Source organism: Pteropus vampyrus, unplaced genomic scaffold (assembly GCF_000151845.1).
Source record: "Pteropus vampyrus isolate Shadow unplaced genomic scaffold, Pvam_2.0 Scaffold152, whole genome shotgun sequence".
NCBI classification, from domain to species: domain Eukaryota; kingdom Metazoa; phylum Chordata; class Mammalia; order Chiroptera; family Pteropodidae; genus Pteropus; species Pteropus vampyrus.
Window position 1 is genome coordinate 2424540 of NW_011888933.1, and position 26834 is coordinate 2451373.

At 35.8% G+C, this 26834-nt stretch overlaps 1 protein-coding gene across 2 annotated transcripts in view; it reads right to left on the reverse strand.

The window, feature by feature from the left end:
- Positions 1 to 26834, reverse strand: part of ADAM23 (ADAM metallopeptidase domain 23) — a 155054-nt gene that overhangs the window by 27147 nt on the left and 101073 nt on the right. For both annotated transcript variants that reach the window (XM_011369705.2, XM_023536301.1), the window contains exons 10-21: positions 25852 to 25923; positions 23594 to 23757; positions 22588 to 22672; positions 21549 to 21639; positions 19191 to 19239; positions 17084 to 17183; positions 14081 to 14152; positions 13366 to 13455; positions 12012 to 12092; positions 3582 to 3632; positions 2835 to 2898; positions 1426 to 1531 (exon numbers count right to left, since the gene is read on the reverse strand). In XM_011369705.2, the coding sequence (XP_011368007.2) occupies positions 1426 to 1531; positions 2835 to 2898; positions 3582 to 3632; positions 12012 to 12092; positions 13366 to 13455; positions 14081 to 14152; positions 17084 to 17183; positions 19191 to 19239; positions 21549 to 21639; positions 22588 to 22672; positions 23594 to 23757; positions 25852 to 25923 (1025 nt within the window). The remainder of the gene's footprint in view (positions 1 to 1425; positions 1532 to 2834; positions 2899 to 3581; positions 3633 to 12011; positions 12093 to 13365; positions 13456 to 14080; positions 14153 to 17083; positions 17184 to 19190; positions 19240 to 21548; positions 21640 to 22587; positions 22673 to 23593; positions 23758 to 25851; positions 25924 to 26834) is intronic.

The window sequence follows — 26834 nt, forward strand, 5'->3', positions numbered from 1 at the left end:
CTTTTGGCAAAATATATCATTTAGAGATGGAAAGTTAGGTAGTAAAACTCTAAAGAAAACCAAGAAAGATATTGCCATAAAGTCAAAATGATAGTACCTCCAGAAGAGAGACAGGGACATCATGAGGGGAAAGAATAATTTTCTAGGATGCTTCAGTGTTCTATTTCTTGATCCAGATAGAGGTTACACAAAAATTCACTTCATAACTATTTGGTTAAATGTATATTTTGGTATTACTCACTTTTCTATCTATATCTTACGTTTCATGATATTTACAAGTTTCAGAAAACACACATTGTTTTTCTTTAATTTCTTGGTAGTTGGATATTCTGTTATCAGTATGCAAAAGCTATCTTTTACAATGATCTGATCCAATGCCTCTCAAACTTTATGAAGTCACAGAGACACAGAGAAATGATTGGATTTGTCTAGGACACCAAGTTAAGGAACGAACTTAATCATATCTAGAGACATTCAATCCCATGGATTTTGGCAAATTTAGATCCCACTTTCTCCTTTTCCCTGGTTCCTCAAGGACTGAACACTGCAGAACATCTGTACCTCACTCGTGAGGTAGGAAGCATTGTTCTATATTTTGGGTTGATTTTATAGAAATTATGATCAACAATTTATTGTCTCTTAAGGCCTCATCTCTCATCAAAGACTAGATGAAATTGCAAAGTTTCATACAGTGCAACATAGAAATATTAACCAGAGAAATAAAAATTTTCCTTAAATCCTTGCTGTGCTTCTAAATTGAGAGAAGAACCCTCATTGCTACAGAAAAAAACAGGAGCTTTGGCCTATAACTTAATGGTCTCAAAGATCTAAGTTATTGAGTTAACTTTAATAAACCATTAAATCACAATTTTAATTTTCCTCAATAATCAAGGCAAAACACCACTGATGTGCTCTGAAAATATTTCATTTCCTCAGTAAAGATGTCTGATATGAACAAACTAGATGGCTTTTAGAAGGGAAAAAAATCTGATATAGATATTAGTTATTTAACCAAATCAAAAGGTGCTGCACTTGTTAAATTATCAAAAATATATGTTATGTCACTTTAAATGTTCCCCAAAATACATATGGTCTACATATTTTGCTTATAGAGCTCTGTCTATATTAGTGCATTCATAGGGCATATCTTCTAGCAACAGTAGAAAATTAAAACCTAATATTAATTTGTAATATGTTGGCAAAGTATCTCTTCAAAAAAAGCATCAAGTAAAATACAGCATGTGAGAGATTTTCTGAATTTTACAGAAATGGAGTGAGTCTGTGCCACGGCATTTGTCTCTAAATAAACTGATAAAAAAAATTTTAGACGTATACTATAAAATTTGAAATAGTTGAACATTTATAAAAAATTCAGTAACGTTTATTTTGTGCCCATTTCATTAGGCTCCAGAGCTGAGTACTCACTGTTTGCTGCACTGGATCCATCGATCTCCATCTTTCCCACAGTTTCCCTTCTCTGTGCCTTCTGTATTCAGCTTTTCATAACAGAACTTGTCAGACCCTGAAGCCTCTTTTGGACATAAGCAAGAGGAGGAAATTATTTCAGTTCTCTTTGTTAGCCATAACCAGTAATGTGACAGCAAATGTTTAACGACTGGTTTCTCCAGAAAAAAAAAATTCCTAATTTGCAGCATTGACCAATTTGCATGGTATAAATATCGTTATGCAAATTTCCATGGTATAATGCGTGGCTAATTTCAAGGTATCAATGTAATGTCAATTGGCTTCTACAATTCCTAAAAATTTAACAACTGGCTCTTGTGGGCTAATACAAGACAGCTCCAACACATAACTGTTTTTAACTTGAGAAACAAACTTATTTCTAATTCTTGTTGGTGGGTTTGAAGATGGAAGGTAGGAATAATCATCAGCAGAAATTAGTGAAATGATACATAGAAAATCAATAAACATTCTTAGTTCTGCTTTATATTACTATCAGGAGATATTATAAAGTCTTAGTCAATTGAGATTTTATGTTGGCACTTGGGTTTTGATATTTAAACCCTTCGAAAGACAAATATTTCATTATCTTTCCTCTGTCAAAACTGAAGAACCAAATGTAAATCTTTCAGCTAAATGACATTTGACACTGAAATCACTTGTGCAGGGGAGGGGCTCTATTCTCCAGTTATGTGCTTTCTTTTCATTGAGGGGGTGACCTGGCCTCAGCCAGCAAGGCAGACCCACTTCTTTCTTTTCTGTTCTGTCCCTCAAGAATCAAAGTTCACTGGAGAGGCACTGGAAAGGTCAGGAAGATAACATGTGCATTAGCATTTAGGAAACATACTGAAAACCACGACCGTGTATCTAAATTTCTATGTGTCTTTGGGAAGTACCTGTATTTCTTCACTTTAAACCGAGGATAGTAAATTACAGAATTTAAAAAATAAAGGGCTGGAACTTTCCTGGGGTAAAAGAATAGAAAACTAACGTGGAGAAGAGGGATGTTAAATCCAAGATACGAAGTAAACTATGCAAATGGCTGGATAGTGAACGTGATGCTGCACACAACCCAATCTTTGCCAGTGGATGTAATATCCCTGCTCTTGCAGCCGCAAGCACTGAATGACACCGTTTGGTTCTGATGACGAGTCCCCAACTTCAGCAGCTGTTATCTGTAGTTTTGTGACTAAGATTCACAGTTCTCTTTATCTCACCCTTGTCTGGATTTTGTTTTGTTTTGTTTTTAAAAAACAAACAAACAAACAAAACACATCACTCCAAGCTATACATCTCTTTCAGCAAGACTGGCAGAGAAGAACACTATGCAACAGAAATCTGAGTGTGGCCATCTACGGGAGAGCGTGACCTACTTGTTCCCCAGATGTACTGACACTGGTTATCCCGCGTCTTGCACTCCCCGTTGTAGCAGCGGCCCTGAGGACAAGCACACGCATGTTATGGGACACATGGAGTCAGTTCTCTTTCCCCCCAAATTTCCCCCTGCAAAGTTTCCTTTTTGTTGTATAGATAAACTTCTTTTTCATTCCTCAATCAAATATTTTCGCAGTGAAAATAAGACTCACAAACATCTTAAGAGAAGCATAGGAATCACAGCCAAAATCTAAAACTCAGTCAAGGTCTCATAGCCTAGCCCTTTAAATCCAAACTCATCATCTAAAATGTAAAATTTCATGGTAAACAAAAATTCAGACACTTCTTTAGGTGATACCAAAATAACTTTTAGCTCCTTTTTTTGTGAATGGTTAGGTTATAATATGGCTTTGGGGGTGAGGGGGGCGGACAAAAACAAAAAACACGTTACAACAGATTGTCATATAAATCCATAATAAACAGTCATGACTCAATAAATTAGGTTGTGAATTCTTCAGCCATCACATTTTTTGCCTTGCCTTCTATCTGGACAATCTGCAACCAGAGCAAAATATACTATATTTTGTATCTGGTCTGACACTAAGCAACTCTGAATTAGAAGACCACTGCAATAATTGACTGTTGTTTGAATTGTGATTTCCCTTCAAAAGTATATTTATCAAAAAGAAAAAAACTTGCAAATGAATCCTTTCAAAATTGTATTTAAAACTTATAACTCAGCATACCTGATTTTGATTGCATGCATATCCATCTTGCTTATGAAGATTTGGTGGGCACTGAAAAATATGATCTCTTTAGTTAATCTTCAGCATTAGTACCTTCAGGTATGTGCACGATATATAAAAATGTAAAAAAAAAATGCAAGCATGGTCAATATATAATTAGAAATGTTGAGGAAAACATGAGTAACTCCTTAAGTAGCTTACTCAAATTAATTATCTTATTATTGGTAAAAATAAGTAAATTAGGTACACACAGTGGGTGCTTTTTATAGTTCCGTTTTCCATTAGGTGGACCAGAATAATAATTTACATTCACTTGCCTGCAGAGTTAAAAGAAGAAGGGATTAAAATGGACAATGAAAGGAATGATTCAGCTTGTTATGTAGGAGTGGACACATTCAGGCCCTAATTTACAAGATCGGCTCAACTCTGTGAAAAATGTCAAATCTATATTTGACACCCATGACACTTACCTATAGGCCACATCACTAAAATGAAAGAAATATTCTGCCTTTCAATTCAATGTGAGTATTGTATCTTTATTAATTTCTGACCTCTCAAACCATAGACATGTTATTAGAACAATCCAGATATGATGGATATTTCTTTTTTCATGTCTATTTATCAAATAATTGTTCAGAAGTACATTTCATTTTCCCCCAAAATTACCCTGAATAAATTAAGTTAAAATGTTTACTCTCTGTATATTTCACTTACCACATTTAAGAGAGCTAAAAAAAAAAAATTCAACTCAAAGGCTCTGCTACAGTGTTCAAAGCAAATATGAAAAGGAAAAAAAGACGCAGGTATGACAAGTGAATAGGAAACAGCGGTATGCATCGAGGTCCTTCTCGGTTTCCACCTTCTTAGTAAATGACAGTTCCATTCTTTCAGTTGTTCAGGCCCCAACTAGAAAGTCATCCTCTGTTTCTCTCATACTCTCTCTAGTCTGTCAAAGAATCCCAATAGCTCTATCTTCAAAATATAATCAAAATATAATCTGACCACTTTTCTCCACCTCCACTGCTAACACCTGGTCCAGCCCATCACTGTCGCTCACCTGGATTATGCGACAGTCTCCAATCCATTCCCCTGCTGCCACCGAGTCACCTTATAGTCTATATAACTACCAGAAAATCCCTTTACAAACGTAAACCAGATCATGTGACCCCTCTTCCCAACTTACTCACTAGCCTTCAAAGTTCAACATGATCTGTTCCCATATAACCCCGTCCCCACCCCAATCTCTTGACCTCATTCCTACTCTCTGCCATGACTGATGTGACTCTACATGAATGTGCCAGGCAAGCTGCCACCCCATGGCTTTTACTCTTGCTCTTCCTTTGATCTTCCCACCAGATTTCTGTACGGCGTTGCTCAAATATTAGCATATCAGAGAAGCCTTCCCTAGCCATGTTCTTCAAAACTATAACCCCTGCCGTGCGAGCATCCTCCGTTCCCCATTCCCTGTTTTTTCTTCTCCACAGCACTTATCATCAACCAACAATTCATATACAGCAGGTCCTTGAATAACATTGTTTTGTTATAACATGGATGAGAAAGAAAAATAAAAACTGATTTTAGCCGAGGCCACAGTCTGTGCAGGGTTTGCAAGTTCTCCCCATATCTGCTTAGGTTTTCCCCAGAGATTCCAGTTTTCTTCAACACCCCAAAGACATGCATGTGAGGTGACTGGCATCCAAACTGTCCCTGTCTGAGTGAGTGTGGGGGTGGAAGTGAGTGTACCTGGATGGAAGGGTGTGCTGTCCAAAGGGTACCTGCTTTACACAGCCAAGGTTGGGACAGGCTCTGGCCACCTGCAACCTGGACTAAGCAGGTTGGAAAAGAATGATCTTACTCGTTTTTCTTCATCTTTCTCAAATGTCTATATAACTCATGTTTATTTCAATGTTTAATATTAGAAGTGTTTGGGGTCTTTATTTATTTATAAGTTTGGTAATGATTTAGTGAAAAAATAGGCCATAGGAACTTAATTCTTATTCATATCCATTAGCCTATGGTAAAATTTTTTGTTGTTGTTACACATCGTTAAACTTAAAGCCACAGTTTCCAAGAACCTATCGATGATGTTAGATGAGGATTTACTGTATTTTACTAATTTGTGTGTCTATTGTCCTATCCTAATGTGAGCTCGTGCAGACAGAGATTTTATGTTTTGTTCCCTGCTGCCTCCCCAGCACCTACAACACTGGGCTCAAGTATTACTGAGTAGGTGGCTCAATTACTATTGGCTGGCTAAGAAAATAAATGAATGACCCATACAGATACATACAATTAAGTTATTCTTTTCTGCACATATCAAGCTGTTTAACTAAAGTTCACTACAGAAAGATAACAACTAATTTGGAACTGCTAAGAAACAGTAACTTACTAAGGAACAATTTGAGATAAAGTGCTTTGGTTCTACATCTTTCTAAAGAATAACCGACTCTTACATAAGCTTTCCTTCACCACAGCTTTTCATTCAACCTGAAGGCAACTATTCAAAAGATGTAATTATCAGCACTAAAACCTGGTATATTGGGCCAACTCCACAGAAACAGAGCTCCCTGTGGCTTCTCGTTCATCCAAATCCACTCAAAACACAATCATTATATTATTAATCAACTAACATTAATTATTTACTTACTCCAAGAAAAATACAATCACGCTGAACAAAAACGCAAAATAAATGGTTGCTCTCAGAATAGGCACGTCACGGTCTAAAATTAATTCGTCATTGTTGACTTTTGCAATGTTTCAATAGGAAAAAACTTGCAGAATGCTTTACTAATGAAGAAAAAGCCGTTGCTATAAACTGTCATGGCTATATGCAAGATGATTCCTAATCAACTTATTTTCAGTTTAAACAAATAAAAGCCAGTAGCTTATCACCGAAATGTTTAACAAGGGAAATTATGGAATGTCTGTGTTCTCTGGAGACATTTAAAACAGAACCGTAAATCTGTGCACTTTATTCTGCCTGTGAGTACAGCTCTGGAGTTAGTCTCTAAATGGCATTCTAGCCCCCGGTTTTATGCTGTACAAGAAGGTTCACTTGAGGCAGGCTTCAGCAATAGCATTTAAATGGGCTTATTTTAAATTGTGTTACACTACACATTTAGATGACATATAACAAAAAATATTTCCCACATCTTTCCAAAATATCTTTATTATATCATCCAGTATTTTTTGCCAAGGAGTTCTGTCAGTTGCAAGTATTGTTTATTCTGTTATCAATTGTGAATTTAAAAAGTAGCTCAAAGCCATCAGTAAATGCTACTATTGAAATTAAGCAAAAACATACTATGAGAAAAAAAGAGATAGTCAAAATGTTGCCAATGATACTGATTCTCAGAGATCGCATTTTCTTAATCATAATTAGTACCAATTAAATTCAAAGTTCACTGCCTCTTACAAAGCAAAAGAATTTGAGGGGCGGGGGGCTTAACTCCTTCAACTACAATTATCTATTTCAGGTTCATTCTAGTCATATTGGAAATAATTACTGAAAGAATATTTCATTACTGAAAGAAACTAATTTAACAGTACAATTTTTACCTTAGACACACAAAATCAAAAGAATATCTTAAAAAATTTAGACAATAGAAAATCAGCCCTCATTTAAAAAGCCTACTTCCAGTTAATTCTATTGCAATTAAGCAGTTAAAGGTTGAAATGGAAAACTCACCTGGATTATGCGACAGTCTCCAATCCATTCCCCTGCTGCCACCGAGTCACCTTATAGTCTATATAACTACCAGAAAATCCCTTTACAAATGTAAACCAGATCATGTGACCCCTCTTCCCAACTTACTCACTAGCCTTCAAAGTTCAACATGATCTGTTCCCATATAACCCCGTCCCCACCCCAATCTCTTGACTTCATTCCTACTCTCTGCCATGACTGATGTGACTCTACATGAATGTGCCAGGCAAGCTGCCATCCCATGGCTTTTACTCTTGCTCTTCCTTTGATCTTCCCACCAGATTTCTGTATGGCGTTGCTCAAATATTAGCATCTCAGAGAAGCCTTCCCTAGCCATGTTCTTCAAAACTATAACCCCTGCCGTGCTAGCATCCTCCGTTCCCCATTCCCTGTTTTTTCTTCTCCACAGCACTTATCATCAACCAACAATTCATATACAGCAGGTCCTTGAATAACATTGTTTTGTTATAACATGGATGAGAAAGAAAAATAAAAACTGATTTTAGCCGGGGCCACAGTCTGTGCAGGGTTTGCAAGTTCTCCCCATATCTGCTTAGGTTTTCCCCAGAGATTCCAGTTTTCTTCAACGCCCCAAAGACATGCATGTGAGGTGACTGGCATCCAAACTGTCCCTGTCTGAGTGAGTGTGGGGGTGGAAGTGAGTGTACCTGGATGGAAGGGTGTGCTGTCCAAAGGGTACCTGCTTTACACAGCCAAGGTTGGGACAGGCTCTGGCCACCTGCAACCTGGACTAAGCAGGTTGGAAAAGAATGATCTTACTCGTTTTTCTTCATCTTTCTCAAATGTCTATATAACTCATGTTTATTTCAATGTTTAATATTAGAAGTGTTTGGGGTCTTTATTTATTTATAAGTTTGGTAATGATTTAGTGAAAAAATAGGCCATAGGAACTTAATTCTTATTCATATCCATTAGCCTATGGTAAAATTTTTTGTTGTTGTTACACATCGTTAAACTTAAAGCCACAGTTTCCAAGAACCTATCGATGATGTTAGATGAGGATTTACTGTATTTTACTAATTTGTGTGTCTATTGTCCTATCCTAATGTGAGCTCGTGCAGACAGAGATTTTATGTTTTGTTCCCTGCTGCCTCCCCAGCACCTACAACACTGGGCTCAAGTATTACTGAGTAGGTGGCTCAATTACTATTGGCTGGCTAAGAAAATAAATGAATGACCCATACAGATACATACAATTAAGTTATTCTTTTCTGCACATATCAAGCTGTTTAACTAAAGTTCACTACAGAAAGATAACAACTAATTTGGAACTGCTAAGAAACAGTAACTTACTAAGGAACAATTTGAGATAAAGTGCTTTGGTTCTACATCTTTCTAAAGAATAACCGACTCTTACATAAGCTTTCCTTCACCACAGCTTTTCATTCAACCTGAAGGCAACTATTCAAAAGATGTAATTATCAGCACTAAAACCTGGTATATTGGGCCAACTCCACAGAAACAGAGCTCCCTGTGGCTTCTCGTTCATCCAAATCCACTCAAAACACAATCATTATATTATTAATCAACTAACATTAATTATTTACTTACTCCAAGAAAAATACAATCACGCTGAACAAAAACGCAAAATAAATGGTTGCTCTCAGAATAGGCACGTCACGGTCTAAAATTAATTCGTCATTGTTGACTTTTGCAATGTTTCAATAGGAAAAAACTTGCAGAATGCTTTACTAATGAAGAAAAAGCCGTTGCTATAAACTGTCATGGCTATATGCAAGATGATTCCTAATCAACTTATTTTCAGTTTAAACAAATAAAAGCCAGTAGCTTATCACCGAAATGTTTAACAAGGGAAATTATGGAATGTCTGTGTTCTCTGGAGACATTTAAAACAGAACCGTAAATCTGTGCACTTTATTCTGCCTGTGAGTACAGCTCTGGAGTTAGTCTCTAAATGGCATTCTAGCCCCCGGTTTTATGCTGTACAAGAAGGTTCACTTGAGGCAGGCTTCAGCAATAGCATTTAAATGGGCTTATTTTAAATTGTGTTACACTACACATTTAGATGACATATAACAAAAAATATTTCCCACATCTTTCCAAAATATCTTTATTATATCATCCAGTATTTTTTGCCAAGGAGTTCTGTCAGTTGCAAGTATTGTTTATTCTGTTATCAATTGTGAATTTAAAAAGTAGCTCAAAGCCATCAGTAAATGCTACTATTGAAATTAAGCAAAAACATACTATGAGAAAAAAAGAGATAGTCAAAATGTTGCCAATGATACTGATTCTCAGAGATCGCATTTTCTTAATCATAATTAGTACCAATTAAATTCAAAGTTCACTGCCTCTTACAAAGCAAAAGAATTTGAGGGGCGGGGGGGCTTAACTCCTTCAACTACAATTATCTATTTCAGGTTCATTCTAGTCATATTGGAAATAATTACTGAAAGAATATTTCATTACTGAAAGAAATTAATTTAACAGTACAATTTTTACCTTAGACACACAAAATCAAAAGAATATCTTAAAAAATTTAGACAATAGAAAATCAGCCCTCATTTAAAAAGCCTACTTCCAGTTAATTCTATTGCAATTAAGCAGTTAAAGGTTGAAATGGAAAAACTATACTTCTAAAAGAGCTGAATACACAGAACCAAAACAAAATATGATGGGTATAAAAATAGTATTATTCTTCATAACTAAAAATATAACTCAATGAAACAATATATCAGGAATGTCAATATACTTGTCATAAAACACAGAATGAACAATTCTTACACTTTGCTACTATATTATAAGAAAATTACAAAGAAACCTATTTATATATTTAAACATAAGAAACAGATATGTGTAAAAATCACAAGAAATAGCCTGAACATTTTTCACCATACCATATCCTCACATGATTCCATTCGAATTAAGCCTCAGTTGATATATATCAAGAATTTTCAGAAAGGTTAATTAGGACCCTTTCTTCCCCTCTCCCCTCGTTTCCTCCAGTGAAGAGAACTCAGTGTAACTCCAACTACTACTCTCTGCTCCTTTATTTCTTCTCCAGACAGGTAGAGTGCTTGATTGGTTGATTGACTGACTGATAAACTTGGGAAGAATAACTGGGCATTCTGGCTTGCTTCTGCCATTCTCATCTTGCCTGCTCACATAAATAATATTCTCTCTACTGCTCTTCCATGACATGTGAGGCCAGGGCCTGCCTCTGCAGGGAGAGGTCACTGCAGACTCGATTTTGTCAAAACCTGTTGCTACAGCTTGAATCTGGGATATATAAAGAGGCCCCTTTAGTCCTCACACTAAGCTATGGCTTTTAACTTGGCTATTTTCAATAACAAAAATGATATTTTGGCCTTCATCCGTACTCTATTTACTGGAAGCCCCTTAGAAATCACAATACCTGGCAATAGGTAACTCTACTCATGGGCTCTTATCCTAAGCAGCTAACCGTGAATGAGAAACACTCTTAAAATTCATGAAGGTGTTCACTGCCATATTAATTATAATAAAAAAAATGCCAAAAATCTAAATATCCACCACTAGATATAGAAGTCAACTGATAAATAAACATGACGGACTCTCATGTAATCATAAAAAGGATATTTGTGTAATAGTATGGGAAAACACTTTTGAAGTAATGTCAGAATGAAAATGAAAGTAGAATGAAATCCAAAATTCTAACCAAGTTCCTACCTGCTCTGATGTCTGACTTCTTTGAATCCTTTCCACTGTTCTCCAGTTATTCTTGCTTTTACTCCATTTCTTAAAGAAGCCAAGCTTCTATATTCACCATTTTCTGACTAGCTCCTTATTTGTGTTTCTACTTAAATGCCAACTTCTCCAGGAAAATATACCTGATCACCCCACTTAAAGCTCCCTACCCCATCATTATTTTTCACATAGCCTTATTTTATGCTTCATACTATCACCAGCTAATATTTTTGTTCATTTATTTCTCTCTATCCACCCAGTAAAATCTAAGTTCCAGAAATGCAAGGATTTGTCTATCTTGATCCCTACCATATCCCAGCATTTACAGCAGTGCTTGGCACACAGGTGCTCAACAAATGTTTATTTGAGTGACAAATACTTAGAATAACATGATATAAATTATTAAAAATGTAAAAATTACATAAAGAAGGAATGCATAAATAAGGCAATTATAATGTTAATTATAACGTTGTCAAAATTTTAATATGAGGAAGATTCTGCTCGTGTATGGGCCATGAAGCCAGGGCTCTGTAAGTGGAAGAGAGATGGCAACAGAGTTGACAAAGGAGGACTTCTGCTCCCAATCTCACTTTAGCCAGAGCAGTGCTACTTGTTCCCTACTTTCTACATTGGGCTTCCATCCAAAATTTTGTTAAAAGAAAGGGTTTTGTGGCTTTAAAATGTTTGAAAACAGAACATTAGTGTTTCATTGGTGTTTTAGATGTGGGGACCAGAAAAGAAAAACCAATTAGTTGGGTATAAACCCAAATGATGAAAAGAAAATTTGGAAGAAAAAAAAAAAATATTTAGAAAAAAAAAAAATATTTAGGTCCAAAAAACACAATAAAGGTTCTTAAAATAAAGACATAGTAGATAACTAGAAATTACTAGAAGACAAAGCAAAACAAAACTAAAACAAAGGAACCAAAGTATATTCATGCATGCAATCCAAAGTGAAAGCTTTAAAATGTGTATTTACAAGTAAAATGTATTACCTACAACTGAGTTTGCCATACCTGGCCAGAGTCTCCAGTACAATATTCAGTAATATCACACCCATTCACAGCATCCCGACATTCATATCCTCGTGGCTGAAACTGCAAATCAAAATTCGATATTAGGAGATAGTATGAATTAAAATTTGAAAGAGTTAGCATTCTTATATTCAGCAATAATTCTCATACTCTCTTATAACCATCACCAAACTCTTTTTATGAACTAGCAAGATTATTGCAGAATAGAGAGAAGGCCAGATACCACTCTCTGTAGTGAATATGAATCATTAACCAAAGCAGTAAATGTTTAGATTTCAAAACTCACTGTCTCAGAGTATTATTTTTAGAAAAGAATGTGATGGCAATTATGTAAAAAGGAAACAGCAGTATGGCTTAAGACAAAAGAGCAAAATACTAAAATATAAATATTTAAGATCTTTCTGAAGATTGATGTACGTACCCAATGTTCACTAAGTTACTTAAGGGCTTGGATAGTAATATTGCTTTAACTAAATATACACAATCAAATTTCAATGATCCCCTTCAGTAACACCAGCGAATGCCTACTATATACAAGGCATTTTATTTGTCTGGATGGGATTGCGTAAAAGAGGAAGCAAAGAGCCCATCACCCTCAAGCAACTTATTACCTGTTAAGGAATGTAAGGTGAGTATAAACTAAGCTAGAATCATCTAGAATACCATAATGCATGATACCCATTGGTATTAAATAAAATAATCAAATCATTCAATTTTATAATTCAATGGAATTTTAGAGGTTTTATACATGAGAAAAGGGAAGATTTAAAAAATAAACTTTCAATTTTTAAATCTAGAGGTCTCTACAGATGGAAGTAACTATGTGTCTACACACATATAAACGGACATTCAGAGATCACTTCCTTATCTAGCTTTCTTGCTTTTATAGGAGATTTAAAAAGCCAAATGTATAAATATGAGCACTAGCTTTTATACTCAGGTTCTAAAATAATTAGGGTAAGTTTTAAAGAACAATATTATTATTAGGCCGTATTATTAAAAAGAAAACAGGAATCATCCCTCTTCTATTCAACCATTTAACTTGTTTTTCATCTGTGTTAATAGGGAACTCTCCATGTTTATTTTGGAAGGAGTAGAGGTAAATATTTTTAAGGAGGCACTGGAAGATAGGATGGTTGACAGTGAATCATAGTAAAGGTAAATGTTGTGACCCACAGAACTTGGGTAAATTTATTGATTCTACAGAATTGCCAGACTAATATGCACACTGTCAACCGACAAATTTGTGGTAAGCTATACAAATGCTCAATGTGCATATTGAGATATTTGGCTAATATGTCAATAAAAGGAAAGACAAAACTGTCAGGGAACTTACAAGACATGAAGTATTGTTACAGCAAGGCCCGTCGCTGCAATGGGCTCCATTGGAGAGAGAGCACTTCTTACAGCACAATCCATAGCATTCCTAGAAAAAACATTTTACATGAGTGAGGAAACTTACCCACTGGTCATTCAATATTCTCTCCACGTGTGACTTATGCATAATCCAGATGAGGAGATTTATACAATAGTAAGCAAATACTTTAGGAAAGAATTAATCACTTTAAACAATAATAGATTCCTCCCTGCCATATTTCTTGGCAAAGCATGATCGTCTACGAAAGGGCTTCTCTACCAAAAAAGTCAGCTTATTTCTTAGCAGGCATCCCACCCTTGTTTAGTTCTATTACATTCTTAATAATCTAGTTTTATAAAAACAAAAATAATACCCAACACAAAAGAAATGTTTTGTGATTTGGTAAAACTGGTCCAAGATGAATGCGAGCTATGAACTTGTAAGAAGTAGGGAATTTGATTAGAAGAATGCATTAGGGTTTTTTTTGTTTGTTTTTTTTTGTTTTTTTTCCAGATAGGCCTTAAGAAAATGATTAATTCTAATATGTCTGAGCTGGGATTAAGCATTGATAAGAGAAGTCTGAAAGAAAGGTGGTAGACCACAATGAATGATAGCACTGGCTTGTCCCTAAGGCTATTCTTGTTTGCTCTGGGTATGAGCTGTGCTAAAGGTAGAAAAGATCTCTTATACTTACCACATGGAAACCACAATCACATTCCTCCCCAGCTTCTACATATCCATTTCCACATTCTGTGGGCTCAAATAGCTGAAAGATATTAGGGAAATAAAGAAAAAACATTTTAATTTATCATAGAAAATCACCATACCAATCTGGCCGTATACATGGTCCTTTAATCAGATATCATGTAATATTCTTCTGTGATCTGTTGTTATGGCATCTTATAAGTGATGTCTGTGTGGGAAATACTGTTTACTTATTAATAACACTTCTAAAAACCATACTTTAAATGGGGTAATATCTCTTGGAGGATTCTCAAGTGGTGGGCTCCAGAGACGACCTCTACCATTAGAGTTACTTTTTACAGAGATAAGCTGTCAAGAGGAATAGATCACTTTTCATGTTTGTTAAAAGAGCTAAGATGCATTGCTAATAAGACATATCTAATTTGCTGACTTAAGGCAGCTGAGAAGACATCAAAATTTTCAAAAACATAACAATGCCTCAGTCAGAGCTAAAGGTGATATATACAATCAAGTAAATGCAAATAAGCTTTAAAAAATGTGGCTGGAAATCCACGTCCATCATTCTCACTGAAAAAGAAATCCAGACTGCCCGAAGTACATATGCACAGATGTACAGAAAGTTCTCAGTCATTCCTGGAACAATGGAAGGGTCAAATTTTTAAAACAATCCACCTTACTGCTGCTATCAACTTGCCTGCCAGATAAACTCTATTGCAACCAATTGTGGAGACAGTTGATTGTTTATGAGAACTATTCCAATTTCCCATCGCCTGGGGCAAGATTTCTCTGTACATGTCCACCACACCTGGGTGAAGACTGGAACAGTACATCCCAACACAAATGATCAGTGCCATGAATACAAGAGGGAGAAAAGAGACTCCTTCCCCAGAAGCAGCGCACACTCAAGGAAGGGTTGGCTTCCACTGAGTCCCCCTGAGAAAAACCTAATCCTCCCTCCGTGTCCAGGAAGGAAAAACTATTATAAGAAGCAAGGAAGGTTTCCAGGATACTTGGGTGGGACTCTCCTATGGGGAAAGTCCAATGAATAAAATCAATAGTTCTACCGTCTTCAGTATTTTGGTATTTTGTTCAGCAGGCAGGAGGAAATGGAAAAGGGAAGGGCAGACTGGAACATAACTAATGCTTTACATCAGGCCTCCCATGTAACCAACTGTTAGATTTCATTCTTAGGACTCACCCATCTTGAGACAGGTCACTACTGTAAACCAGACAGAAAACATGGCAATTGGGAAGGTTCTCACAGCACAGAAAAGATGCATATGGATAATATAAAAATACATAAAATAGGAATACATATTCATTGACTAAAAACACTTGGAAAAAGTCAGTTGTTTGATACATACATATTAAACTCTTTTATTGGAATCTACAAGGGCTTTTTAAAGTGATTCTAATATGAGAATGATGGATCCCTATATACGCACTAGAAACTTTAACCTTTCCAAACAGCTCAGCGTTGTTTCCTCAGGTGTGATGCTTATAATTAGCTGGCGAGCTGCAAAGCAGGTAAAATTAGCCAAGTACATTGTAACTCAAAAATACCAGTTGCTCACATTAATTCATTATTACTCATTTCATGCATTTTAAACACTCCAAAGCTTTCAGATTTCTGTTGCATTGAGATGAATGCCATAAAAGGCAGGCGGCCGAGTTTAATGATGCAAGGTCACTTTAAAATTCCTGTTTCTTTTTCTGCAGCCTTACTGCGATTTTATACAAATCTCAGGCACCACACTACCATCCCCTGACTACAGCAGTATCACTTAATTATGGGGCTAGGAATACATTATTCTGTCAGTTATCTACATTTGTCACTAATTTTTTAAAAAAGGCTAATGATTTCACTCCTCTCTCAATTTGCAGAGTATTAAACATTTTGTATGGCAATAGACTATTTTTGACTTATGAAGTAGTATTTTAAAAGAAAATGTGAAATGTGCTATGTTAGAATTTCTATACCATCTGCTAATTAGCATCAACCCTGTCTTTTTGCCTGTCAAGCAACTCTTCCCAAACATCCTACTACAGGTCCGCAGTCTATTATCCAAAAGCTTCGAAGGTGGCATATTTGAGAATTTTGACTTTGCTGTATTTTAGAAAAGTATGATGCATTTACCATGCTCTGTATACTAACCCTGAGAGGCCTGGTGCATACCCTATAATCAAACACATCAATATTTCCGCAGTAAGACTTATGAATATTTACACTGTGAGGTATAAAGAAAGATTTTCAGTTTTGGGTAAGTTCTACTGTCCAGTGTGTTTTCTGCAAACTCATAAAAAACACTTCCAATTTTCAGAACTTTTTGAATAAAGGAATTTGTGGATAGGGGATTGTGACACTGTACATATGAACTTTGATGAAATGTCAACTGACAACATGGAGCTTCCCAAGTAAAGAGACTGCATAATATAGATACATATATGTATTTGTGGGATCCATAAGTATTTCGGGCCATTTTTTGTCTAGCCGATATTAGTAATGCTTCCTATCTGGGATAATAGACCACTCAAAAAAAAGAAAAAGAAAAAGACAAGACATTAGTTACACTCCTAGAGAGTATGTTAAGGGGTAATGGAATTTTTGTCAGAGTAATGGATTAAAGTAATATATTTTAATCTAAGCTACTATCTCTTAGCAGCAGGGCGAAAACCCTAACATGAAAATTTCAAAGATATTTTAAAAGATTGTTTGTTTTTTGGAGGGGGGATTTAGGAGAGGGTGCAGCTAACACTAAAAACCAAAGATTCAGAACAGTGAAGCTATGCTTTTGCCATTCATTTAAACAGGTCTCGGTCTTCGACATGATAAAGACTTTTATAACTAAATATTGATCTGATTGACAACAAACCTGCTTTCCAAGACAAGTATCTGATATTTGGCACTATTCTATTCTAAAAAAAGAAAAAAGGAAGAAAAGAAAAAGAAAAAGAAATTCGAGAAATAATTATCACTTCATAAATTACTAACCTTTGTTGGCCTGTTGAAAAGACAGGCGCCACCCCCTCTCTGTAAAAAGTCTCTATACTCCAAAATGCTGCACTTTGAGAACTTCCGGGAATGGGATACCCTGAGGAAATAAAGAATCAATTATGTAAATAACTTACCAAAAGTAGTTATCAGAGGAGAAAATTAAAACCCTGGAATTAGAACAAAATGTTTGCTCTAGACCCAGACAATTCCACACAAATTTTGACAAGGCACTTATGTTCAAATTGCCAAATATGTGTGATTCAGTTTGTAAAAATAGTAACTCAAAGGAAATCATAGATTTAGGGGCTAGGTTACAACCTCCTGAGTGCTCAAGACCTTTGGTGCCTGGGCTTGAAAAAGTTTATGAAAAGTTCATCACAAAACTACATCTAGGCTGTATTTTAAAATGTTGTCATTTTTATTTGCTCTGTCTCAGTAAAGGATGCACTTTTTTTGTCTCTGTCCTGAATAAAAGGAACATGGGAACCTACGAGATTTTATTTTGAAGAGAGAGTTGTTAGGGTCAATTTATTAGAGATTATATAATGCAAGCTTCAGCAAGGCAATTTGGGTAAACAATAAAACCCTAAAAAGATGTGTTAGACCATACATATGTGTGCATATATTTTTTTAGTATACCTTATCCTCACCTTCAGATGCTACTGGGTAATATTTAGGATTTAATAGGACTATAACATGAGCCTCTCTATGATTTGTTTAATCAAATTATTATATCTATGTCAGTACATAGGGGAATATTAAGCACATAGTCAAGGTTAAACAAATAATAACTGATTCCTTGAGCATATCTGTAATACTACTTGATTTGAGAGTGAAAGACCACTTACTCTAAGATGTGAGCCAATAGTTTTATGTATCCTGATGTATAAGGGTAGTGTATGCAAGTAGGTAAAATCTGCCAGCGTTAACAGAAATCTCTTACAAGAACTATGCAGAAATGTATACTTGAGAAAATATATATTAACATTAAATAGTTTTATCATACCTATGAGTAATTAGTCCAAAAATCCATTTGGAAATTGGGAGTTTAGAAGACAGAAGACATCTCCATATATGAACCCATATTATAAATGGTGTTACCTTCCTATAGCAGTCCTCAAAAAAGTGTGTTTAAGCCATAATACTACAATAGTAAGGAGACCATGAAATCTAACAGTTTTGAGTTTAGACTACATTTCTAGAAATAAGCATTCTAAAGTCACAGGGAAAATGGCTGACTCTCTCTGCAAATCCTCATGCTCACACTCCTGAGCTAAATTCCTGGTGGAAGAACAAGGAAGGGAACTCTGCACAAGTAGGTCCAGGCTCTGGCAAACCGGACCTCCTGGGGTTTGAGGTAGGACCAGAAATGACCGCCATGTTGAGCAGATGTCTGGCATGGGCAAAAGAGGTGGGAGAGGCACATAGGTAAGGAAACCTTTCTTATCTACAAGGAGAGCTTTAGGGCTCTTAGGGGAGTGGTGCCTCTCAGGCAAGAGTCCCTGATAAAAAGGGCAACGTTTCTAGGCCTTGGTTCACAGAAGCAATGGCAACTCTGGGGCATCTGTTCTGGTTCCCAAAGTATCCACAGAAGAGAGGAGATAAGTGAGAAAATGTTCAAATGCCTACTGGTAGGAGACTATCTAATTTAGACACGATAAATCTGTCTTAAAAAATTATTGATTATATAAGCAGTATAGTACAATTTTTATTACAGCAACATGTCTCTTTGTGAGTTCCTTAAAATAGAAATTGATGACTAAATTGATTTTCACTGACGGCTTCAGGTAGAAAACCAGCTTTTATTCTAAGTGTACTAAAAAATTAATGCCTCTACTAAACGTAGAAGCATTTAATAATGTGCTTCCTTTAAGGGTTAATAAAAGTAGAAATAGTTACTATATTTTACTCTTATCACCAACTTTAAATAAAAAATTAAAATGTAAAGTAAATTAGTCCTTTCATTTTTAAAGTATCAGATAATTATTGAATTTATACTACATGCTTCGCCTAAAAGACCAGTACCCAAGAGACCGTTTATATAATTATATGCAGCAATTTCAGTGAAAGGCATATATCAAATGCATGTATAATAACAATTTACCCTGTTTCCTCCATGATGCAGCCACCCCAGGATTCTGTGCAGTCACATTCTAGTCCAAGGGAACAATAAAAGCAGAAGAAAAGGAAAACAACAAAAGTCACATCTTCAATTTACATTACAGCTTTTGAAATAATTCCTTATTACCAATTCCATGTGAAACAGGTAGAGAAGGTGGTCTCACAGAACAAAATCTATTTTCTTTAAATCAATATTTATCCTTTCCAGAAGCATAGGTTAATTCCTAAGACAATGGCTGGCAAGAAATACAATTTTTGTAAACTCAGAGAACTCAATGTTCCAATGTTTAATAAAAAGTACCCTGGTCCAGAAATCGGAAAGCCTGAGTTCTAGTCCAAATTCTCCTTGATGAGAGAGTCCCACAGGGAAGTGACTTAGCATGTCTTGGGGCTATGTTTCCACTTCTAAAATGGGGAATGAATCTCTCTGCCTATCTCCCCGAGTGGTTCTGGGGCCCACAGGAGCTGGCACGCCTGTGTGCTCTCTGTGACCTGTAAAGCTCTATTGCACAAAAGCAATAAGTCATCATCGAAGTCCTGCTCACAGAGCACAATGAAAGTTAAAGATGAGAATTCAATAGGCCAGAGACTTGAAGAACACTATGCTAAAAAGGTTTAGTATAAGAGAGCAATCTAAATGTAAATAATCGTTTAAATTAAATAACAATCATAAAATTAACATAGATACCGTTGATATTGTGATGGGCTGTTCTTTTCATTTAATTTTTCCTATTCTCTTTTCTATTATAGATAATAGATACTTTTAAAGAAAGACTTCCAAATGGATTTTTTAAAATTCAAAGTTCAGAACTAATAACTATCTAAATAATTCAAACAAATAATTCACAAAGGAATGAAGAATTTTAAGAAGGAATTATGCCAGGCATTAATAATGAACGCTATTTCTCACCCTACCCCATCATCCCATTCAGTAACACTCCCAGTTGCCCCAGAGCTGGCTTCTTCTCAGCTCCAGGGGTTTCAACTTATCACCAACTTTAAATAAAAAAATTAACAAGGCTGTAAAACCTGGTCTTACTCCTTTCATATTTTAAAGCATTTATGCCAGCTGACAAAGCCCAAAATACCTCCTTTAATTTTTACTCCCTGTTTCCTTGGGAAAGCAAATTCCCTGAGCACGATACTAATAAATAAATGTTTGCTAAATGCCACTAGACTTAATATACTCATAAATTGATGACTTAGTATGTTATAAAGGGAATTGAGAAGCCTCGGGATAAATATCTTGTTTCAAGTTTCCATAATATTATGTCTTACTGACAATTATTTGATAGTAAAAAGCATAAATGTAGGATAAAGTTAAGGTAGATTTCTTTCCCTTTCTTCTTTGGTGGCGGGGTGCTTTACTTCTGGCATCTGATATTTTTCTCAGAGGGGAGGAACCTTTCACTTAATTTCGAGGTAAGAGAATAATTTGAGTGAACACGTTGGTTCTTCCTTCCACAGGATCGCATTATGGGAGTCCTAGGCAGTTTTTCCTTCTGCCACAAAAAAATGTATTAGAAAATTATATTTTACTATTGTGTTGGTATAAAAAGGAACATAATGCACATTGGATTTTATTCTGATTTTAAAAGAAACTAAAAGTTTTTATGGACCCCTCCTAAAACTATTTTGGGCCTTAGACACTTTGTCACTAGAAACTCACCCCTGCCTTTTCATCTTCCTCTCATCTGATTAATGAAGAGAGTGACACCTCGCAGTCACTGGCTGCATTTTCCTACTGGATGGGTCTGTGGCCCCGTTTGTACTCCCTTTTGGCCCTGCCCACCCACTAGAGGAGTGTGCTCTCCTCTCCCACCTCCCCCAGGCTTAAAAGGCCTGGGGGTGGGGCCTGCCTGTAAGGAAGGCTTCTCTAGTTTCTGGTGGGACTAGTGGATGAGTTTAATTAGAGGTAGGTAGGTGGGTAAGTTTACAGTTTGGGCTCTCTTTTGACCCTAGATCTAAGCTATTTCCTGACCCAACTGTGCTCTTATCAGATTTGTGAAGGAGACTCACTGGCATCTTGTTTCTAGACTCATGTGGTTAGAAGCCAGAGAGTGACAACTCACCACCCCAATACTCTGCAGTGTGGGAAAGCTGATCAGTATCTCAGAAAGTGAGTGTAGTTTTAGCGATTTTGGAAAAGGGACAATTCTACAACCTAAACAAACTGAGAGTTACCTTAAATTGCTCAACTTATCATTTTTTTTAGAGGAAGGAGATACACTACAATTAAACTATAATAACTTAGGAACAAAAAATATATATTTATTGACTGGACATGCATTATACAGACAGAATGGCACATGAAAGGGAGTAAGAAGGTCAGTGTACATACTTGGCTTTCTGCTAGAAGGTTCCCATTGGATTCCAAGGTTTTGAGCCAGGCTCTGCGATAATACTTGTGCCACTGCCATTGGAAGACCATACTGTTTTTCAGAGTTGAAAGTGTGTGGGAGACATTTGAGAGAGTGCACAAAGCTAGTTATTATTTCTTAATCATTACCACATATCATCTCAGTTCTCTAAGTAGAGCCTCACAGCATCAAAAAGCGGCATATGCTCCTTTGTCATTTCTTCCTTGCAACTGGGCCCAAGAAGCAGAAAGCCTCTCTTACTATGTGGCATCTGTCAGAACTTGATGCTCTCACATGGAAACATAATATACAAGTCATAAAAGGCGGTATGTACCTCAATTTGACTCATACCAAACCAAGAATAAATTCAACTTACTACAAATATGTCAAGAGAGGTCTCCAATGGCTATGGGGATAACCTGATATACTCTGGTACTGATCAGGGTTTAGATATAGTTGATTTGGCTTTTTGGGTGCTGTTGCCAACTGTTGTAAGAATTTTCTTTATATTAATGAAGGTAACGAAAACCAAACAATGAGATTAAGGAAATAATTGTCTCAATTGATTCTACAGATAGGTAGGTAGAAGGCATAAAGATAAAAAATTTACATAGGGAGAAAACAAAGATACTGATTAGATACAATCACAAACTCTTTGATATAGATGAGTTAAACCTAACATGGGCAAAAGAGCATTATAACTTCAAGTTATAGAGGAAGAATTAATAAGCTTATAAAAAGTTATCTATAGAGGCCAAAAAAATCTCTAGGCTAATCTTTGGCTTTCATTCACCTGATAAATATGAAAATTATTATTACAAAATGAAACAATGTCTCTTTTCTAACAACAAAGACCACTTTGGGTTCTATTTGCTAATATAAATCACTCAAAATATATTCTGAATGCCGTTATCATTCTAAACAAGCCTGCGAAGGAATATAAACTGGGCCATAGGGAAAAAAGAGATCATATAAGATACAAAGATAAAGCTCTACTTTAGGAAAATTGACAAAATTTACCTCATTCACACCAACTCCCCTTGTGCGAGAACAGACACCTCCAAAGTAGCTCAGACTGCTTCTCTTATAGTGGAATGTCACGCGTCTTAAAAAAAAGTTGCAGTTAGGAAAGTACATTACATAAGTTCTCCCAAAACATGTCTACACTCCTACAGGGAATACTCAAAACCTGTACTCCTGCAAAAAAATCAAAAACTGTATTTTAAATACATTTATATTTATGTTGTCATAAAAATATTTAAATTTATGTTAAATTAAATAACCCCAGTTGAGAAACATTAATTGAGCATCATATACTGGCACAGGAACTGAGGACACAAAGATAAACAGATCACAGGCCTTGACTTTTTTCTAGTGGAGAATAACTAGTGTTTATACAAAATATTGCTGATTATTATAAATTGCTGATTAAAGACTGAGAGAAAAGAAAGTAAGAGGAAAGGAAGGAGACTTTGGTTGGTTTGATTCTAGGACAGAACCTTAGAGGACTGTCAGAAAACAGTGTCACCATAAGTAGAGAAGGCAGCACCTTCTCTACTTAGTGATAGAAGTTCAATTTTATTCAATAATTCACCTCAAAAGAGAATATTTCCTAGCCTCTCTTGCAGGTCAGTGTGGCCATGTGACTAAGATCTAACAAATGATTTGCTAGTGAAATTGATGTGTGCAAGCTTTCAGGAAATCTGCTTTAAAAGAACTCGGCTGGAAGGAATGTTTTTTTGCAGTCGTCCGGGACCATAATTCCTGCTGCCTACAAGAAGGCTGGAACATCAGAAGCCATCTTGAATTCTGAGTTGACCCTGTAGATGGAAGATCTGAAGGTAAGGATGTGCTCTGAAGGTAGATCTAATAACTAAAGAACCACCATCTCAGCATCTTTGTGCATCTCACTAACAGAGAGAGGAATCAACATCAATCTTGTTTAAAATCAATATACTGATATGTCAACTTAACTTTTCCAATGAAGGGATAAAGATAAATGTCAAACCAAAGACTGAGTACATACGATATGAGATGTACAGCATCAGCATGCTGCTTGATACGCTGCCGGTATTTGGAGAATTCATGGAGCATCTGCACAAGGTTGGTGGTGATATCAATATGATCCTTCTCAGTCCAGGTCTCTACAGCCACCAGGACAACCCTGGTATTGAGCTGCTCCTTGTAAATCTGAGGGTATACAACAGGACAGATGCAGGAGGAAAACACTGGGTCAAACATGCACAATCAGTGATTCAGAGTCAGCGGAAGGACAGGAGGGAAGGTAAGAGGAGAACACGAGGTCATAATTAGCTCATCATAGAGAATCTTCTTTTCCTTTCTCTTTTCCAAGAGCAAGAATAAAGAACAATCACACAATTCAGCCTCTCCTACGAGTTTATTTCAATCCCAAATCAGTATATTTGGTAGCCAGGCATCTCACCAGGGGATAAATAAGCAGGGATGTCACGATTATAAAGTCTGGACATCAATCCAAAACAGGGTTCAATAAAGACACTCTTCCAAACCTCACAGGAGGTAACAGTTTGGAGCCAGATACACGGCTCTGGGGAGTACAGTACAACCAGTTATTCTCGCAGGATTGGAACGGATCATTGAATCCTTCGACAAGCACCAACGCCATGGCCAGCTTGTCCCTGAAGCCTTGTTATATGAAAAGTAAAGCAACACTGGGAGAGAATCAAGGCTCTGAGGTCATTCGAGGGAAGGGCAAATTTATATCATCCGTTTCACCCTCACCACAGGGTGGCATCACACGATACTTAAATTGTATCTTCCTGTTCTCTTTATTTTGGGGCCAGTAGCTAAATAATTCACACAATTAAGCAATTTCACTGAATGTTGTCATTTGGTCCTGTTTTCAAACTAATTAAGAAAATAATGGATGATCTTTGAATACACTGAAGAAAGGGAATATCAGTGTGGCTAAATCAACCTGAAGTGATAACGATTTTATAAGGAGAGAGTTAAATGCAATATATTTTAAAAATTAATTAGTCAGCTTCAGAATCTTGTATGGTAATCCAAAATAAAAATTACACTTTGCAAGATGTGATTCTGTTCAAGCATACTAAAATGGCTAACACAGAGATGCTGCCAAGGGGGAAAAGTGTGTTTAATATGTTTATTTCCATATTCACTTATAATTTTCCTCTGAGAGGACTGATGAGAGCTGAAATTAAAGAAAACCAATAAACCATGTATATTTGGCTTTCAAAATTTCAGTCTTAACTTCATATGCTATTCTAGGCCCATCCATCCATGTTATACTTCTGCTTAGCTATGCCTACCACATTATATGTCATGAGTATTTATATGACTGGAAGTTTTCAGATTGCTTAAAAGGCAAAAAAGAAAGCAGTTCTTTGGAGAAAATAAGTATCATTTAGATATTTAGCAATTTCTAAAAAAAATTTTCTAAGTTAAGAGGGAACATACAATAAATATCAGATTAAAAATATATTTGGCTGAACAAAATAGCACTGTACATTAGAATACACTAAGTAGTATGCTACATTTAATTTATGACTAGTCATATTGAACTATTTATTGGAACATAGTGAATAGTATTCACATCTATGGAGTTCCTATTTAAAGAAGAAAAAAGCAAGAAAATTTAACCATCATTCGTTGTAACTTACAAAATGAGAAGGGAAAATTATCAATATGAAAGATTGGTAGAGTAAGTCTTTGTTAGGAGACATGTATTTTACTGTTTCAAATTAGTTTTATTTGAGGACTACATTTAATTCTGTCACCTAAAAATGAAGTCTGAAGCATTCCACTAAGGGGAACACTAAGAAGATAAACTTGGGTTCTTTTTAAAGAAACTTTTTATATTTCCTATATCCTTCAAGCATAATACACCTCAATCTGTTAACTCTTTTGCCATATATTTAAGACAATAAGTTCGACCGATTATTATTATTAACAAAGTTTCATTTGCCAAGTTTAATTTGTGCTCTTCTTCTTAGCTAATTTTCTCCAGTGTTTCTGTCCCCCATCCGCTCTGGTGACAATGAGGTCTAGATATCACTTAGAAGCAACTATGGTACATCTTTGAAATTCGAAGAATAACAGTCCCCTGCAACTCTTACAACACTACCCTTTGTGAAGCAGACCACTCCATAATTTCTTAGTCAGATGAGCTTAAGGATGGCATTTTTATATTTTACAAGAAAGAACTAAAGTAACAAGTAAGCACACAGAGATATAAACCATTCTATTTTGGAAAAATAGGTTCAAGGAACCTGGAATACTTACAGAATCCACAAGGTTGACCACAGACTTTGCAAAATTGTTGGTGTGTGCATGAGAAGAGCGATACTTCTTATACTGGGGAGGAAAAAAAAGATATACCAGTCACTGCCAAATCATAATTTAATGGTAAACTTCAAAATTCTATAAATGCAGAATTCTCACAGCAATAGTAGAAGTGGGGATTAAAAATTTAAACAGAATTTAGTTTGTGCCATGTTGGGTATGGTGGTGTTCTTATTTTACTTCTGTGTTATGCAGGAAACTCTGACGGTCTACAATACCCATGGTGTTCTAGGTAATAGAGAGGACCTACAGAAATCTGTGCGAGACCCTTTACACTTGAGAAGTAAGTTGTTATTTCAGTCTTAATGTCTACAAATGCAATCCTCTCGTTTTCAAATAAATGATCTTTCCCATCTTATAAAAGGCTTAGATCAAGAAATTTAGTCCCAACTGGACACCCTCCTCACTTTAAACTCAAAGCCATATACAGATCAAAAAAATTTTGTAGACAGCCTTTTAGATACTGTCCATAATATGGAATGCATCTGTCATGTATTTTAGTATATTCTTTCAGAAAAATGCCTCCTCCAAATGAAGCCTTTCACTTTTGGTTGCTCAAAGTTACAACAACGAAGAGACAAAAAGTAAAAATGAAATGTGATAATAGTTTTTGATTGTTTATGGTTATTTACAATTATTTAAGAAAATAATAAGTAAATAAAATAATTTTCATAGAATTATTACATAGCAACATTTGAAGGGTTACAGTTTTAGCAAGGAGTACTTTGTACAAGTGTATTTGAGAAGAGATTTGAAAACAAAAAAGTCTACCACAAGGGGATCATGCCCTCTGCTGAGAAAAAAGAAAAACATTCCCAAACTACCAAAACAAATTAGCACTATAAGTCTTTAAAATGTGTCTTCAATTATTAATTGAATTGAAATTAATTGAAATTTTAATTATTAAAATAATGCATCTTTTA